The sequence below is a fragment of the Triturus cristatus genome, chromosome 3_1 (genome assembly GCF_964204655.1).
Source record: "Triturus cristatus chromosome 3_1, aTriCri1.1, whole genome shotgun sequence".
Lineage (NCBI taxonomy): Eukaryota > Metazoa > Chordata > Amphibia > Caudata > Salamandridae > Triturus > Triturus cristatus.
In genome coordinates this window covers 723,128,424-723,148,732 of record NC_140583.1, presented here as the reverse complement: position 1 = coordinate 723,148,732, position 20,309 = coordinate 723,128,424, and the positions used below count along the sequence as shown (strand labels likewise).

The 20,309-nt window shown below is 42.3% G+C and overlaps 1 protein-coding gene across 5 annotated transcripts in view; it reads left to right on the top strand.

Moving 5' to 3' along the window:
• The window catches only part of CDHR5 (cadherin related family member 5), a 342,674-nt gene that overhangs the window by 192,751 nt on the left and 129,614 nt on the right, over positions 1-20,309 (top strand). For all 5 annotated transcript variants that reach the window (XM_085644838.1, XM_085644842.1, XM_085644841.1 and 2 more), the window contains exon 5: positions 1,970-2,059. In XM_085644838.1, coding sequence (XP_085500964.1) covers positions 1,970-2,059 — 90 coding nt within the window. The remainder of the gene's footprint in view (positions 1-1,969; positions 2,060-20,309) is intronic.

The window sequence follows — 20,309 nt, the reverse complement described above, 5'->3', positions numbered from 1 at the left end:
AGGGCATGTTGATTCTCATGCGGGGTTGTGTCCTTAGTGTCATCAATTATAACAGTTCATAGTTCAAGAAAGTCCTTTGTTTGATGCTTGGCACTCCTCCCAGGATGTCCTTCACGGGTACAGTCTGCCTGGGGTCAGGACAAGGTTATTGTTGCTCATCTTTTAGCACAGGCGCACTTCACTCAGTGACTTCTGTGTCATGTCAGGGCGTCAGAATAGGGATGGCAGCCATTTTGTGGCCACTCCAGAAAGGTCAACTTAAGCAAAGAAACATAAAACGTTATTAATACATGGAAAGGACTATTAAAATGTTATTCCCTCACTATCCCCTCTATGTGTGTGTATTTATCTAGCAAAAGCAACACGAATTGCAGTTTTATACTCACAATTTAAAGCACGATTCACAAATCACATCACAAAAGCAACATATAACATGTAAATTCTAAATATCTGACATTAGTATGCGTACGAAATTAGTTTACGTATCAATCAAGCCATGCAAATGCAATTCCCACGTGTATTTTATAATTAGTAATGTTGATTAATCAAACCCACAGCAAACAATTAATACTATTAATGTTAATCAATTATTCATGTTAATTCAAAATGATGAAATGGAGGAGGTATACAATTCTTAGGGAAAACCTCGCTCCAGCAGAGGAGCTTCGCCCCACCTGCTGAGAGCGCAGCAGGTAAACATTAATAAATAAAATGCATAATAACGCCATTTTATTTTGACACTAGGTTAAGCTGTGTAGAGCACGAGCATGTTGCAGGGGGGTAGAGCTGAAACCTGCTATTGCTGGATTACTGCTGCCCCTTTCAATGCTCATGTCTGATTGGCTGGCTGGCTACCTTCATCCAACCCGACACATGCAGTGTAGACCCAGCATTACCGGGCTGTGAAACAGCCAAGTGATTGTTGGCACAGGCCCCCAGCCTCAAAATGAGCCCTGGGTTAGCCTGCTCCTACCAATCCTGGAGCTGCTCTCAGCGGAGAGCAGCTTCAGGATTGGTCAGGATGTGTGTTCCACTGGGCAAGAAGGGAAGTCCTTCCCTTTCCTGCTTGTGAACACCACCTTTGACTGGGAGAGCAGTGCAGCACCAGGAGGGAGCATCGTTTGTGGTGAGTTGGGTGCATCGTCCCCCCTATATTTATGTATTGCCAGCAGGCGCGGCCCGTGCAGGTAAGAGTGGCGGGACATCCGATGACGAGGGAAATGTAAATAAAAGAAAATCATGGTTTCTTTTTTTCTAAATGTAAGTTTCCCTCATTGCCGTATGTCAAATCCCCCCATCACTCTTACCTGCACTGGCCGCGTCTGATTGGCAGCCGCCACTGTGGCGGATTAGTGCACAACATGCAAATCAAGAATAGCTTCAAGCTGGAAAAACTCTTGTTCCAGGTAGGTAAATTTTTCCTTTTTCTCTTTCAGTTTTAAAGTAAAATATTGTGTTTTCTCTGGGAAATTCTAACTAAGGACTTGTTTAGGAGTGCCTTGTAAAATTCCAACACCCATGCACACTGCTTTTTGCACGATACCGGAATTATGGGCATTTGGGATTTTTCATCTGATAAATTTTGGCAGATCAAACCTTCCGAAATGTAGTGGGTAAAAAGTGCCCAGTAACTACCTGGATATGCAAATTGTAGTGCAGTAAGCAGTAAAACCCACATGTTGTTCCCCATTTTCAGGGCAAACCTCATAATTATTTTTATGTTTCCCACATCCCATGAATACCAAATCCTTGATATCTTGATAAGTAATCACACAATTACGACAAATTCATAATTGAGGCCTGAAAGTAGAATTAAAGTTCCTTTACACTCCATCTCCTATCAAACCGAGGATAGCGCAAAATTCCTTGGCGTCCTCAATCATGGAATCCTGTTGCGGTTTTGCCTCTTCTTAATTGTTTACCCGTGGTTATTTTGGAAGCAGTGATAATAAATTCTGTGTTTTTGCAGGACTCACCAGTGGGCACTTCCATAGGATCGCTGACTGCCACAGATGCCGACCGCGACACAATATATTATGACTTGGTGCCAACCACCTCAGTAAGTCTCATTTTGAGTTAACAATTCCTGTACCTACTTACAAGTATGCAAGGGAGATTTTTGTCTGTCCTTTTAACTGAAAATTTCGCTGACTTTTTTACGTGTGGCCTAGATAATTTATGCCTGTTCGTGTGTTCAAATTTGTTAGCAGTAGATTATTACAGTATTGTGGTGGGATTTCTGCGCAGAACTTGAGTGGGGCTCTAAAGCTGCCCACTAAGGTGCATCTGAGATGCAGAAAAATCTATCGAGAGGAGAATTATGCAATAAAGTGTGTAGAGTGTTGTTGGCTTTTTGTTGATTGTGACTATCAGTGACTATTTTGTGTTCTGTATGGCCCGATTCAATCAAACATTGAGTGTGGATCCACATCGTAGTTATTTGTGAGTGCATGGTGCCCCCATCCACATTATTATGTTTTCATGAGCGTTCCAGGACACTGAATATTCCAGAATTCTATATCCCCACACAGTGCCCTGTGTGGCGCTATAAATAATGCCTTACTTGATTACTACTATTTAAACAGGTGTCACTGCTATCAGCCAATGCTTAATTTAATTGATAAAGTGCCAGGACCCAAGGTATTCTAATGCAGCCAGCACCGCCCACAGCTACTGCCACTGGTGCGAATGGCAGCGCCAGCATTACCCACTAAACATCACCCTTAAACAAGTGGGACCTCAAGCTGTAGGCATGGCCTGGAAATGCAAGTGCTATTATTTTGTAAAACATTGAATTGCTAAACACTCTTGCTGCGCTAAAAAAAAAGTTATACACTATCATAAATAAGTGCCGCTGTTTAAAAATAAATGCCGGTGCTGAGGACCAGCAAAAATTAAGCACTGCTTTCAGCATCCTTATCAATGTGCTGTCTGCTTTTGTCATGATCGCTTTTATCAATAATTGTGTCTGCCTCATTCAGTGTAATGTTTCATGTAATAGTACGCAGGCCTAAATGTGAGTTGTTGCTTTTAGACTTCCAAAAAGGGAAATGCACTTGTCCCAAAATAGGATTTGCTATGTACTTGGAATGTGAGCTTTTAGTAATGACTATCAGTTTAGGTTTAGCTACCTGGCTCAGTGCATAGAAGGAAAATTAGATTTTTAAGTACTGCAGTCAACTAGGATAATGGTAGGATACAAACAGCTGGCCTGACGTAGGTTTTAAAAAAGCCATACTGTTAAACGCAAGAAAGTTTTCCAGCACAGATGGATTGAACGATGTATTTGCTTGAAGAATAAAATAGGACAAATACAGGGAGCGGTCCCTAGATACCAAGTGTTGCGGCATCGTCTCTCGCCCATTCTCCTCTTTCTCCCCACAGAATGTACAACCCAACATTCCACATTCCACAAGAGCACAGGTGGCATGAGCCAGAGAACACAACCCCAGAACCCATATCCCAAGATACAACACATCACCCTTTTTCCAACCTATTGCAACAGGATTATAACAAAAAAACGAAAGGAAAAACAACGAGGATCAAAAATAACAGAAAACAAATTTATAAGAAATGATCATAACAACATGAGAATTCTGCCTAGAAATAACAGCATATTTACCTAAGAAAAAATGCATTTGTGTTACAGAGAGTGAAAATATCTTCACAAATGCATAGCCTAAAATAGAAAAACCCTGTGTTCAAGAGAGAACAAAATCCCTAAATTGTCCAGGTATCTTACAGATACGTTTCCTTAGTGAAACAAGTTGTACTATTTGTTACAGATTAGCCTGGGCAAACTCATACCCCTTTACTTTCACTTATCGTGAAACATTTCACCATTGTCCGTTCAACAGTTTCACAGCACATCCATTTTCATCAACCTCCACACCGGAGAAGGCAAACCTAACCTCACTTTTCCTTTAACAACTCTGGATTCAGGTAGCATCACAGGCACCCAATCTCCCTTCCCAAAATACAATGTTTTGGTTCCTTTAATCACACCATACCTTTCTTTACTCTTTTTCCGACTTTTCCAAATATTGTTTTGGATCTTGCCAACGTCTTGATTAAACCAACCACTGGATGTCACCCGTGATAAACTGTTTAACCATGCCAGCCCTCAAAAGATCATGTGTGGGTCTTTCTCTCAGAGCCATAAATGGTGAAATTCCTTTCACACTGTGAGGCGTGTTGCTGTAAGACCACAACATAGCACGAACAGCATCCCCCATATCAACACCATCAATTACAGCTCCCCTGACACATTCCCTTACCATCCTGTTGGCTCTCTTAATTTGATTAGTGGTCTGGGGATGATAATAAACTACATCTCTTGTGCTTATTCCCTGTTCCATCCAAAAAGGCTTCCATCTCGGAAGAAATACATTGCACACCATTATCAGAAATCAACTCAGTAGGAAGACCTTCCCTTGAAACACATCAGTGAGAAATGTAACCACATTTTCAGGTTTTAGTTCCCAAATGAACTTCACTTCAAGCCACTTTGGTAAGTGATCAAGCAAAACAACGACAAAACGTTGAACAGAGGGTAAAACAACTCCCACACTCTTTGGGGACTCTCAGGAACAATCATGGGCGGAGTAACACATTTCAGACCTTTATCATTGTTCACACAAGTCACACATTTAGCAACCCAGTTCTCCACTTCTCTGTGCAACCCTGGCCACCAACAGAATTCTCCTATTCTTTTTTTGTTATAGTCATGCCCAAATGACGTTCATGACTTACAGTCCACAGCCTATCTCTAAATATTTCTGGAGGAATCAACTTATCCTTCCTGAACAATAATCTAGCACCTTACCAAACGCTTGAAGTCCCACAAGAAGATTTCCCTCTCTTGGCCAACCTTCCCTGATATACTGCACAACTTTATTCAACAATGAATCTTGATTAAGAGCACACTTCCAATCCTCCTCACTGACACATTTGATGTCCAACTAAAACATATTTTCAACCAAACATTCCACATCTTGTTGATCATCAATTTTACCTTCATGATCTTCTGAAACTGGGAAAGACAGTCGACCTTCATATTTCTCCCTCCTGGTATACACTTGAGGGAAAAATTATACTCAAGCAGTTTCACACTTGGTCTCACAAGTCTAACAGTAGCTTGGCAGAATGAACATTAGACCCATTTAAATAGGTATTAGTGGTTTATAATCTGACCGAAATATGAGCTTTGTACCCCAATCATATGTTTAAAAGACTCAACGGCCTAGACACATGCAAGCATCTTACACTTAATGACAGAATACTGTCTTTCCAGGGACTGAGAGTACAAGAGACAAACGCAATGGTGCATTCATCACTCCTCCTGCCTTGTGACAACACAGCTCCAAGCCCAACCCCACTTGCATTAACATTTACAATCAAGCATTCTCCCAGTGTGTACGGGTTGAGTAGGGATGCATTTGATAGTCTTCCTTCATATCTTGAAAAGCAAGCTCTTGTGCCCTACCGCACACAAATTTGACATTCTTCTTCAAAAAAGCAAGAAGAGGTCTAGCTTTTGTGGCAAAAGTTTGAACAAATTTGGCATAATATTCACACATTCCTAAAAAAGCCTTGAGTTGCTCCCTGTAACTTGTAACCAACACTTCCTCAAGAACTTTCATTAACCCTGCATGTGGACCAATTCTGTTACCAGAAACGACATGGCCCAAATACTCCACTTCATGCACTTCAAGATCACACTTATCCTTCCTGAATAGTAATCCTTTCTCCCCCAAAGCAGCCAAAACATAACCCAACCATGTCTATGCACCAGAACCAATGCCTTGACTGCAAATATATTGGCATTAGTACAGAACTGTTATTATCAACCATGATCAATAATAGACAGACAGTTATAGATAACATTATGATTGTACAAACTTTGATTGATAAATATGTAGTTTCAGAATCACAAATTCTCTGTGCTGCTTTCATTGACTTCTCAAGAGCGTTCAACAGAGTGGACAGGCAGTTCTGGGAAGAAATTCAGCCTTGCTTTTTATCCCTTTGAATATGCTAAGGTTGATCATAGCAATATAATTCCTTAACATGGTGTAGAGTCTTGATGGGAGGAAACAAAGCCTTAGCCCCTAAAATCCAAACAAGGACTGGCCTGAAACAGGATTGTATATTAGCTCCACTTCTATTGTCTCTTTTCCTTTATGACTTACCTACCCAATTTGGAAATATTAAGAATTCGACCAAACATTGCATCTTATGATTTTCTTGTATTGATGTACACAGACGATGTGGTCATTTTTTATCTAGCCCCAATAGAACTTCAACACAATTTGAATATATTAATGTGTATGCCAAAAAGAAATTTTTAAGAATTTACAATTCCAAAACTAAAACTAAAACTAAAGTGTTGGCCTTTTATGGAAGAAAGCACTGCCTTCCCTTTCATTGGAATCTCAGTGAAGTCAGACTAGACTTGGTAAAAGCTTACACTTATCAGTGCAGAGTTTCTCTCAGAACTAAGACAACAAACAACATTTTTCACATTTAGGGAACAAGTCTTTAGTGCATGCAGGCGGGTTAAATACATTTTAGAATTCTTTGGGATTTAGACATTTTAGGTACTTATTTCAAATTTACAAAGTAAAAATTCCTCCTACACTTATATACGCACTTTATGCATTCCATTAAACAAATGGTAATCCTTGAACCAATATGAAGGGAACATCCTTTGGAAATTATTTACAGTAAGCCAAGCAATTCCACTTCAGGCACTTTGCCTGGAACTCGCTCTGACCAGTTTTTTTGGTTTATGAATCACAAAAATAGTTCAATTGGCCTACTGCTTAGTCTATGCATCTGATGGCACCCTGAAAGAAACGTTGAGTATGAAACAGTTGTAGCATCTAAGAAGGACTTGACATTTACAACAAATCTTATGTTCATTTTGGGATAACTGGAATCTAAAATAGAATATGTGCAGTCATGGACCCCTGTACAAATCAGATTTTTAAAACAATGTCATTCCAAGATTAAGGTATTCTTGAGATATCGCCTGCTGTATGTATTTAGGATTGTATAAAGATCTCCAAAACATCGTAGACCATAAGCAACTACAGAAGTATTTATTGTTTACTCTGGCACATATTGTAAACAGACTAACGCTCATGCTCAGATTAGGTATTTACTATTGAATGTTTTTAAAGGACATTGGTTTAATTCTAAAAATGCTGCCAGTTTATGTGACCTCTGCCACAGAGGGACGCAATATTTAAGGCATGCACTTTATATTTGCCCAGCAATCGCAGAAGTATGAAAACGTTACTGAAACGCTCCCTAAATTTAATATACCAAGAGTTGATGAACTGGTTAATTAAGTAATTTAGTAATGTTTCCAATGAATGAGTTTACAACCATTACAAGAACAAATGCCAGCAAAAGAAGTGGTGAGACCTTATAGAGAAAGCAGGAGAAAAGGGAAAAGGAATAAACAAAGAATCACGAAAAAATGCCCAAGATGTATCAGATTCAACCCAAAATTGACTGGAGTAAATCACTGTATAATAAATTAAAAGTATTGGAACTTTATAGATTCGAAAGAATCACTACAGGTAAGTCTTTTTTCAAATACAAACAACTCCACGGTTTTAACAATACAGCCTACAGAATAGCCAAGGATCAAACATTTTGTACCAGAATTCAAGATCATTTATCCAACTACAAAAGAAAACCTTCTGCCCAGTACTGTTAATGGAATTTACCATGAAAACTTGTCATTCTTGCCTCTACCAAGTAAACCTCTTTACACCTTTCATTGCACCTCACCAATTATTTAACTTATGGATCTTTTTTTCAATGAGATTACAGCCCATTAAAAATTATGTGTCCATTTCCTACTTTTCCACAGCTGCAATCCTTATCCTCATCAGAAATAAAGTTGGTTTACTTTCTGAAAAACAAGACCTATCCATTGAGAGAGTTGAACTCTGATCAAATTTAGTACCAGCAATGATTTTAAGTGACGCGATCTTCTCCACAAAAGTGGATTTGACAAGTGTCCTTCTCAAGAACAATCTGTAGTAGTTAACCCAGGCGTTACAACAAACAAATGATGGACGGAATGCTGACAATGCAGACATTCTCCCCCAGTCAAGAGATCTGGGTTAAATCCATTGTTCTTTTGCCCACTACGCCACCCCAGTTCAGACATGGCCATATGCAAATCAGTCTTGACCCTGTGCCTCATGGGAACAGTCCAGCCCGAACTGCCAAGCCATGTCTTCCCTGGACCGGAATCAAGCATCCTAGGACCGGTTTCTGGCTATCAGCCGTCATCAGCCAGGATAGCTTGACTCCAGTGGTGTAGTGAGCACGGGACCCACGTCTGGGCATACCCATCCCACTTAGGGCGAAAAGCGTTACAACAAACAAATGATGGACGGAATGCTGACAATGCAGACATTCTCCCCCAGTCAAGAGATCTGGGTTAAATCCATCGTTCTTTTGCCCACTACGCCACCCCAGTTCAGACATGGCCATATGCAAATCAGTCTTGACCCTGTGCCTCATGGGAACAGTCCAGCCCGAACTGCCAAGCCATGTCTTCCCTGGACCGGAATCAAGCATCCTAGGACCGGTTTCTGGCTATCAGCCGTCATCAGCCAGGATAGCTTGACTCCAGTGGCGTAGTGAGCACGGGACCCACGTCTGGGCATACCCATCCCACTTAGGGCGAAAAGCGTTACAACAAACAAATGATGGACGGAATGCTGACAATGCAGACATTCTCCCCCAGTCAAGAGATCTGGGTTAAATCCATCGTTATTTTGCCCACTACGCCACCCCAGTTCAGACATGGCCATATGCAAATCAGTCTTGACCCTGTGCCTCATGGGAACAGTCCAGCCCGAACTGCCAAGCCATGTCTTCCCTGGACCGGAATCAAGCATCCTAGGACCGGTTTCTGGCTATCAGCCGTCATCAGCCAGGATAGCTTGACTCCAGTTGGCAGGGTATGCTCAGACGTGAGTCCCTTGCTCACTTTGCCACTGGATTCAAGCAAGCCTGGCTGAAGACGGCTGAAATGCCAGAAACCGGTCCTAGGAAGCTTGTTTCTGGTCCAGGGAAGACATGGCTTGGCAGTTCGGGCTGGACTGTTCCCATGAGGCACAGGGTTAGACTGATTTGCATATGGCCATGTCTGAACTTGGGTGGCAGAGTGGGCTAAAGAACGGTGATGGATTAAACCCAGATCAGTTGACTGGGGGTGAGTGCTTGCAATGTTCAACACTCCGTCCATCATTTCCTTTGGTTTCTGCTTTGTTCGCCATAAGTTGGCAGGGTATGCTCAGACGTGAGTCCCTTGTTCACTTTGCCACTGGATTCAAGCAAGCCTGGCTGAAGACGGCTGAAATGCCAGAAACCGGTCCTAGGAAGCTTGTTTCCGGTCGAGGGAAGACATGGCTTGGCAGTTCGGGCTGGACTGTTCCCATGAGGCACAGGGTCAGACTGATTTGCATATGGCCATGTCTGAACTGGGGTGGCAGAGTGGGCTAAAGAACGGTGATGGATTAAACCCAGATCAGTTGACTGGGGGTGAGTGCTTGCAATGTTCAACACTCCGTCCATCATTTCCTTTGGTTTCAGCGTAGTTAACCCAGGAGCATTTAATTCAGCAAGAATAAATTCTACAAGCTGCAGTGCAAAACTAAACCATACATGCAATTCACAAGTAATCACAAACTCAAGTGTTCATTCAAATCCCTGGAAACATCCAAGAAAGAGAAATCTTGGTCATGGCTATCAGGAAAGCTAAACAAAAAAAGGTTGAACAAGGATTCCAAGTTTTTAACAAAATATTCCTCCTGCTCTCTTGGAATCTAGCAGGTCTACAAAAAGAAAAAATCAATAATATAGTAAGCTTAAGAACATCTCTTATTTGCCTGCAGCAGGAAACATTCTTCATTGGATAATTATTATTTAATAAAAGGTTCTGTGCTTAGTTTTGACAGAGGCACGCAAAAAGGGGTTTGCCATACTATTATCAATAGATTATATTACAAACTGTAAGATTCGATCTTCCCTCAGTAATAACATACAATAAAATTGTTGAAGCTAAAATCTTTTCAGAAATCTGTTCTCCATCTGTTCAATGTATATGTCCCTCCAGTTCAGCAAAACAACTCCATATTAATCAGTATATTTTAATTCATTGAAACTATAGTGGAAAATTAATCAAACTCACAGAGATCACCTCTGATTAGTGATTTTTAGATGAAGAGGAATCAGCATTCATTTCTTCACTGTGTTCAGCTGTATTTTCTGCATATAACTTGGTGATATAATCTTCCCTGTGAGCTTATTTATTTCCACTGATAATTTAGGATCTATAGCATCTTTTATAATACTTTCTATTCTTTTTAGTAGTTTTCGGGCATATCATCAAGGACCGGCGTTAAAATTATCGCCGCTTTTGCGTCCGTTTTTGGCCAAAAAGCGGCGATAATTTTATCGCCCTATCAGCATGGACACGCTAACGCGTGAATCCATACTTTAGCACCCATTTTCTTTTCGCCTAGCCTCGAATCGCTAATGAGATGCGAGGTAGGCGTTCCCGTTAGAAATACAGTGAAAATAATTGCTAACGAAGGATCTCCCTATCATCAAGGGAATTGCTAACCGGCCTAGCGACATTAAAAGTAGCGCTCACCGGCTATATCACCGGTTCCTTACGCCTGCTATTTCTTTGACTTAGCCATGTTTAACATGGGAAGTGGATCATCATGCTGAGTCCACATCTCCCTATCACCAATGTTTTTACTATCGCTGCTTTTTTATCGCAGGGAATCCTGCGATATTGCCCCTTATCGCCGCTATTGCCGGGATTCCTATCACCTCGGCGATGCGCCTTGCTGATAGTGCGCTCACCGGGCGATAGAATCCGGCGATAGGCGGCGTTATTATTGTGCATGCTAAACACGGCCAGCGATAATTATCTCTGGCCGTTGATGATATGCCCCTTTGTTCTTTCCACCACCTTTGTTGCCATTGATATGTGGTTCTCATACTCAATTATTATATTAAACCCAGTAACCTTTGTCAGGTCCAAACTTGCTATAGTCATTGTATTAAATAAGTTTATATTAATGGTGTTCCAATGCAGTCGTCCGAGTTTTGAATCAATATCAATCTGGCCACAGCTGATCCCCGAAGACCAATTGGCAGCATTTTGTATAAAAAACTCAATGGTGACTTAGAAAAGTGAAAGATCTCTATAATTGAGACATAATATATGTACATCTGAGATTAGACTAAATAATTTGTAACTTGAAATTATATAGGTAATTATTGAGGATCCTACAGTGCATATTTTAGTAGGCCTGGAACAAAGGTTTAACATCAGAAATAAAAACTGGGAATGGTTTAAAACAGAGGTGTCTATTAGCAACATTTTTGTTATATCTGTTTTATTACAATCTACCATCTCAATTTAATCAAATTAAAAACTATACCATAGGACTAGGTTCTGAAATACTATATCTGCTGAAGCATGTCGACGATGTCATCATATTTGAACTAACCCCGGTAAGGCTGCAACGCACTTAAAAGCAATTCACGCCTAGGCTGAAAAACATTTCCTTAAAACGAACACTTCTAAAACCAAAGCATTAGCATTTAAGGGCAGTAAACAATACAAATGATATTGCTGGTCCTTAGGTGATGATAAATTAGAAAAGGTTTAGTCATGTACCTATGAAGGTAGAACCTTCTATCAAACTCGCAAAAACAAACAGCACTTTAAATAAATTAGGAGATAGGCAGTAGCCTATACTGGTACTTTGAATACGTCTCATAAGTACAATCTCTTGGGTAAATGCATGTAATGTCTTCTCGCTGGGGAAAAGACATTTCATACAATCCTTTGTTGTACTTTAGTAATACTATAAGTGTTTACATCTGTTATGAAGTAAATATCAGATATAATTCTTCATTTACTGTGACAGGGAGGGTGGGTAAAGGAGTAATCAATCTATTAAGGTCATGTAATCTTCATTACACTGATCCAGTGTCCTTCACGGCACAGTCTTTTTTCTGTCCCTCTCTCTTTCCGTTTTTTCTTTATCATTAAATATGCCTTAGTGGTTTCGCAGAAGAAGTTAAAAGGAGTAGTGGTAGCGAAGGGAGGACGTTTCCATAAAAATAGAAAAGTTAATTCCCAAATTTTGTGAAATAACCTGTCTGAAGGGAGTGGTGGGGACGCATATGATAAGGACTGTGACTAGGTTACTGTTAAGTGATAAACGGTGCTCGAGTTACCAGAGCTGACTTTCAAGTGCTGCAGACAGGTGACTCATTAAACTTAGGTTACCAATCGTACAGGTGTAATCCACTAGAAATATAAAACCTCAATTGCTCTTGTATTCCTTAGGGTATAAATTAGATCTATAGTTTGAGTACACAGAAGTCAGAATGGAACATCCTAGGTAGGTGTGAGTTCAGAGAGGAGGGGAGGTGAGTGCTCAGTAATTGTTCTTAAACAGTGTTTTTAAATTACATGTATCAGAGAATGTTCTATGTGCTTCAGAGCACACACGAAGAGAAGCTGCTTGAGAATCATTTAACTTATAGGACACATAAAGCAATGTAATCAGGGGTCTTTGAAACTGATTTGCTGGCACTATTTAATAGGCATTGATGTGTGATAGTCCTGTAGAGAGTCACAGCAGATGTTCACATAAATAAGGCTATATACCAAGGCCCAAATGGATTTCTCGTATACCAAGCCTAAATTAGGTTCATTGCAAAAATATGGCAGTGTGTATCAGTATTCAGTGGTACAACAAAGGTTCCATGGGCCCAATGAAATAAGGAAAGTGAGCCTACCATACTGCCCTGGTCTGGTTGCAAAATTATATGTATAGTTTGGGTACAGTGGATTCCCCTTTCCCCTGGGCCCTGGCTCCACTGCACCTCCTGCATCAAAGCTATGCCTCTGTCGGCATTGCCACATATAGCCCCAGAGGACATATTGAGCTTTGACTTTTTATCCAACTACACATTGCATCTTCTGTTAACATAGTATGGTTTAAAAAATGCTAACAAGGCACATGCAGTTTGATGTACAGCTAGGAGTGACTGAAAGTATCACACATGACATGTACCCTTTTGCCAAGTATGCATAAACACCAAAAGAGTAAGATTCCTGGAACAGTCTTTAGTTCTGCAGGTAGGGACATTCATAATAACGGAGATGAAATGTACTCCAGTGAGAGCCCTCTTTGTGTGAGGCGGTGTAGCCCAGTAAAAAAGGCTGCTTTAATTAAACGGGTGTGCATCACAGTTGCATATACCCCATGCACATGCCTTACAGGCTAAACTAATTGACCTCACTAATCATCAAAGTAAAACTGTCCAGCAATACCACCCCCCATAACAACATTACCTTTTAACTGCTTCCCTGCCCCAAGCTCCAATGGGTAACGCCTTTTAACCAAAGGTTATCCTTGCACACCATAGCTATTTCACAGCTCCCTCTGATCCTCACACCTCCTTCCATCCCTTGAGCTGATCCACCTGACCTGTAATGAGTCCAGCCATTAATGCACCCTCAACCTGCTCCATGCCCAGAAGTAACAAACGTACCTGGTCATCTCTAAAGTACAGCTTCTCCTCAAAGAGAATATCTGAAGGTCACACTGACAAATACCCTCCACCCGACATAAATTTCACATTTCTCTGTTAACTTTCTTCCTTGCTGCATCAATTGCCAACTGTATAAAGGCGCCCTTCCACTCTCTCCTTAGTATGAACTCAGTCCAAACAATGGTGGACCCTACCCGCAATACTTTTACCTCCCTGAGATCTCTCTTCATTTGCTTCAACAAAGTCAAACTTTTCAATTTTACTGCACCCCTTTCTCCTAAATGAATGATCAAAACATCTGGGCAACCTCTATCTTTAAACAAATTCACTAACAATGGCCATAGCTTCCTCAGATTCATGCCCGCTAGCCCACCGGCATCTCTGCACTCTGGATTTATCAAATCCCAACTGTCTTCCGAACTGCCGCAATCCACTTGCTTCACTGCCCAATTTACAAATGAATGGCCACAGATTGGCGCTGAATAGCAGACAATTGACACAACCTAAAAGAAACAACCAGCTATGCTACTACTCTGCTACTATGATTTGCAGACTAACATATCACCTATAGCAAGCTCCTAATGACTTCCTCTGGCCCACCCCATTTACTAACTTGAGTCACTACTTCAATGGGAACTGAATGAGTACCAAATTATTTTGCTGGCTACTGCAATTCCAACAGAGCTAGCTGCAAACTTTCAACACCTGAAAACTTGGAAACTCGTCAAAGAAAAACTGCCAAAATGCTAAAAAAAATAAGATTCTTTTTCCCAAACCTTCCCGTAAATAGACCTTTCAAGCCACTACTGGAAGAACCTCTTCTACTGGCACATTGAAAATTCCTTGCAATGTTCTCTATGATCTGTTCTAGTCTTCTTTAACCACAACACTGTCCCCATCAACCCACACTTCCTACATCAGCAAACTTATTTCCCCTATTCCTCCCACCAATTCGGATACTTGAAAAGCACTGAAAAAAAGCCAAGACATTGCTAAAAAAAAACAAGCATTGGCATAGCCAATAGGTCTTACCTTTGGGACCTTATAAGTGTTTAGCCATGCAACAGTTGATGTTGTTGCACCAAGGATATTGTGCTGGATAACTAAACACTTATAAGGTCTGAAAGGCGAGACCTATTGGCTATCCCACTGCTTGTTTCATTTCTCATTCGGTTTATGTTGCACGCAAAAAATGAGCAGCTTATGAGCTTGTTCAACATACTTTGCTTTGTGATGGGGAGGGAGACTGGGTAATGTCAAGGCAGTCTGGCGTGAGTGGAGAAATCCTTGAGGCTTAATAAATGAGCCAACTGATGAACAAATCAGCGATGAGTATTGGTGCATTTGCGTGTTAAATGGGTATTAATACAGTGAAATAGTTTCCTAGACTTAGTTACCATGTGCAAAATGAAAAAATATGAAATAATCCGATCTCAAGATGTGCTGCATTATATCGCAAAATCTGCCTTTTCTTGTCACACCTTTTACTCAAAATATTTGGCCCTCCCTTGCCGCATAATTACTGTGGCCCTGGTCATATGTCATTGTGCCAGTTGGCAGACTTGAGAAATGCAAACTGAAATGTAGTTTTTTAGGTCTCGCCTGACCCAGCGCATGCGCTGGTCTGGCGAGAATTATTGAGAGGGCTCCAAAAAGTGCTACCAGGCCAGCCTAGAGCTACAGTGCATGTGAGCGGGCGCGCGCACCGCCATTACTTTCACTTTCGCGGCCGCTTTGATGTTTGATCGCGATCGTGATCACTTTCGCTTGTTCCGTTTGTTGTTCCTGTTAGTTTTCTCCATTCTTCCTCCATTCGTGGATTCTGATGGCTTGCTCCCATTCTCCCTCCCTCCGTTATCTGCTGGCTTGTTCCTTTTCCCCACATTCAGCCCCAATCAGGCAGTTTTACTATCTCCTGTCTGTCTACGGTCACTGTTCTCTTCCCCACTCCGTCCCTCCCTCGGATAGCCGCTGCCAGCCCCTCACGCGCACACACTTCCTTCCAGGAGCCCCTTCTCCCTCCCTGGGTATCGGAAGAGCCTCCGCTCGCAGCCTGCCTGCCACTTTCCTTCCGCTTCGCGCTGCCAGTAGGAAACACACCGGCATCTTGTAAATGTACAAGGAATATTAATAGCCCTGGCTGAGATTGGGTATTTAAGTCTTCTCTTATCAAAAAGGTCAGATGTCTGGCATGGCTCCGCGCCCACCCAGCGCTCAGAACAGGTGCTGCGTGGAGTTTCATGGCTGCTGTCCCCTACCGAGTTTGGTACTGCCTGCCGACACCCTGCCTGCACGATGTTTCCCCAGCAGACCCATTCACCTCTACCGTTCCAGAGGGAGAGCCTCAGAGGGTGCTTGCGCGACCGTCCACTTCGATTTATCACAATATAAATAACCTTTTGTGCTGAGCTCTTGTGCACACACACCGTGCCAGTTCATATCACACACGTGCACTCCTAAGGAAGTGACAACAGCGCTACATAAATATACGTATTCATCTACCGTGTATTCACTCCTTCGCAGTATCCCTCACTGGCGCACACTTTTCGTCGCTGCTGCAGTCATTCAGTGCTTCCATCATCCACTCGCTCACTGTGAAACCATCTCTCTGCTATGCATGTTCACTCATGTACAGTCACTAATCCATTCATTCTAGCACCTATTCACTGCTGCACTCACTCCTGCTCACCACTTCATTTGTGTACTCATTCACTGCTTCATGCACTTACACATTCTCTCGCTGTTGCACTAGCTGACTGATCCTCTCACTTTATGCTGCGCTCATTCACTCCCATACACCCACATATTCATTCCTGTGCTTGCTCGTTCACTTCTGCTCTCAATCACTCCTGCATGGGCACACATTCACTCCACCACACCTATTAATTACTCTACGCATTCTCTACACTTACACCATACACACTTCAAAATTCACTGCCTCACTTGTTCGCTTCTGTACTCACACTTTAACTGCTACTGGTTCATTCAGTCATTCACTACTGCAATCATTCACCAAGTGCACTCATTTATTCTGGTAGCCTTTCACTGATGCACTTATCCACCCCTTCACTCCCACATTCACATTAATTGCATGCCATAGTCATTCAACCTGTGAACTCATGCATTCATTAATGTCTGCACACTCATTCATCCCTGCATTTCTATCTCGGTGCTACATTCACTTCTGCATGGCTCTTGGGGAAGCCTCATGTCCTGCCGCCTGAGTGCAACCTGTCAGTGCTTTTCGAATTCCTGCCTGCCCAACTACGACTTCTTCCATTTCTTGAAACCAGAAGGAGCCCCCTGCACCCACCATGCCCCCTCCTAGACAGTAGGAAACATTTACTTTACAGCCGCCAAACTGGCAGCGAGAATTTCCTCCTCCAATCTTCAAGCATTTCTTTCTTTCCTTCCACTGCTTTCTTTCCTCCATCAAACTTCTCACCCTTCACACACTCTGTTCTTATTTTTTTCTTTCTTTTCTTGTTAATTTCTCTCTCTTTCTGCATTTCTTTCTCATTCTGTCCTTTCTCCCATTTTTTTTATCTTTCCTAAATTAGTCCTTTCATCATATCTCCCTTTCCTTCCTTCTTTCACTTCATTTTCAATCTTTTCTCACATTTTTCTTCTTTCAGTTGCCAGTTTGTCCAATTTCCTCACATTTCTCGACTTTTTTTGTTCTTACTTTCCTTTCAGAGGCATGTGTATGTTTTAAAAGCCACAGGATCTCCCCGAGGTGCGCAATTTCCTTAAACTGCATTTCTGCTCGTCCTACATCTGTTTGGGATTCTGTATAATTAATACTTCCTACTTTTCGTAAGCCCTCTCCCCACGGTGGGGAAATGAGCTAAATTTTCTTTACTCTTTGTGTTTATTAAAGAATTCACCTTCAATAACTAATTAGCCAGTGTCCCCCTACTGAAGTAATCAATTAGCCCCCATTTCACATGCACTGCCCCCACTCCTCATCTTGGTGTTGTCCAGATTCAGGACTCTTACTATTCACCCTTCACTCCATTCCTCATAGAGGTCTGTTTGCTGTTGTCTTCTCATTTGCACAAGATAAGTACATGTATGTGTGTGTGTGTGTGTGTGTGTGTGTGTGTGTGTGTGTGTGTATATATATATATCTCCTACTGGGGGTTGCCAGCAGGTAGTTATAGTTACGACCTCATAGCCAATAGGTCTCGCTTTTGGGACCGTATTAGTATTTAGTTATGCATCAACTGTTGCAAGGCTAAACACTTATAAGGTCCCAAAGGCGAGACCTATTGGCTATGCCAATGCTTGTTCTTCTTGGGGGTAATCACAGTTAAACACCCCAGTGGGTGAGAGGGCAGAGATAGCAGTTCAAATGCAAATCGCTGTTAATTGGCTAACATTAACACACCTCACAAAACCGGCAGGCTAAACAAGACAGATTCTAACACCGAGTGGAGAGGAGGTTATGCTCATCAAGCGCACTTTCGTATAATTCAGTAAAGTGATTCACTCACACTCCCGGGTTCAGTTAGTATTCAATCTGCGAGGCAAAGTGGTCGTTCCCATGGGCAATAATTTTCTAAAACAACCTGTTATCGCCTGCCCTTACTGCCACAACTGAGTCTCTCCGGCTAGAGTCGTCCCAGTTGTGCCATGCTAACATTAATGTTTTCGTGTACTGAGCTCTGGCTATGCGAACCTCGGCTGGTGTTTTGTTTTTCAGTGCACTCATTGTTTCCTCGAAGCAGCAGCTTTGCAGAGGACAGCAATTGATGTTTTTAGGCAAGGCATTGAGGGTTAGCAGTCACAAATAGAATAAAGTTATAGTCCAACCCTCCCACAGGAATAATATTGTCAATACTGACACTATCAATGTTGTTCAAAATCAGGTGCCCATCCGCATGAGTAGTTAATGAAACAGGTTTTGCTGCCCAGATGATTCTGAAGTATTTAAAGAAATATCTATGATAGGTATTATGGTAACCTCGACCCATAAATAAAAATGCTGGATGGCCACTGTGTGAGAGGCAAATAAAGCAACCTGGCCAATTGGCTCAAGCATTAGATAAAGCTGGAATCTGGGCCAGGCGCCCCATAACCCAAATAAAGATGACGGCAGATGGATGTTTAGGGTAGCATCAACAGGCAAGAGTATCTGGAAGCAAATTAAGGGGTTTCAGTAGAATGATAGTAGTCAGTCAAGAGACTGAGTTGGAATATTCAATCCCTAGTGAAACCTATCAGCGAGGCAGGCTAAGCCCTCAGCTGATATAGTTGCTGCACTGAGCACATCAGATGGCCAAAGCTTACCTGAGTGGCAGAGTCCATGTTTCCTGCAAGTTCCTAGCGTGGGTGAGCGGAACAAGCTGCCTTTGACATGCCAGATTCACTCCTCTGCAAAGGCGCATTTGTAATGGCATGTAAGCCATGGTGGTGATATCACAGGCAGAGTGATGGGGGCTCTGCAAATGAGCAGAGGAGACTACCTTAGCCAATGGAGAGGGTGACACGGATCCCGGACAGCCTGATAATTCTCCTCTAGGGTGTCCGAAGACAAAAAATAGAACTGTGACCAAAAGTAAAAAGTCAAACAAATATAAATACAGAAGTGAGGGAATAACATCGTAAAATCAGACATATAAGAATCACAAGCACTGAAACACAAGCGCGGCCCCGCGGCCGCAAAAGTTAATTGTGAGAGGGGGAGCAGGATGTGAGCCCGCGAGTGGTGCGCACGCGCGCGGAGGAGAGCAGTCTGCTGTTTTTCAAAGCACATACTCGTGCTTGTGGTGCGCCCCTGCGCGCTCCCGCAAGGTGCATGCCGCCATGAGTATGTGCTTCGAAAAACACCAGAACGACGGCTAAAGGTCACCTTTGCAGCGCATGCGAGACCTAAAAATGGCTATTTCTTGAACATTGAAACACACCAGTCACAAAACTCCCAGTATATTTTCAGTAGTGACACTGTAATGGTCTTTTAACATTCTAACCCATTGATGCCGCTCTTGCCCCGCATTACAAAGCACCTACCTATCTCCCCCTGCAGATAGCTCTCAACCCCAGACATCCTTCTGTAAAAACACACTACCGCAGCACACTCCCTAGCCTACAAAACTTACTCAATCACACCCAGTATAAAGTTTATCACATCACTCTTCTTTTCATCTTCAGAACCATGTGCACTCATTCTGCACTAAGCCCCTGACTCCAAGGGAGTCAACCCTTTAGACCCACCTTCACACTCATCTTCCACCCACACCCATCTCCAACACTCTTTTCCGCACCTCCTATACTACCCTAATTTCCTGTCCTATCACTTTGACTTGTTCTACTCTCACCCTCAAATGCTGTCTCTTGATAAGGATCCCAAGTGCCCTCAGCCCCTTCTTTCCTCTGCCCACTATCAATGTCACTAAACCCCCCACTCTGTGAGTGTGTCAGCCAGTATTCATCCTCTATGTATCCATCCGGTTTAAACCCAATCCTGCCTCTCCCCCTTAAAACTTCGATTAATACCCCTTCCCTGCTCTTCCCTGGTGTCTCTAATTTTCTTTAACAGTGTCACCGCTGTGCACGCTAAGCTGGACTTCCCCTCTTCTGTGTTTACAGAGTCCTGCTGCTTGCCTCTTCTCAGCACGTCCCTTCATGCTTTGGCCCTTCTCCCTCCCATTATACCTTGCATATCTGGAGCATCAGTAGACAACTCG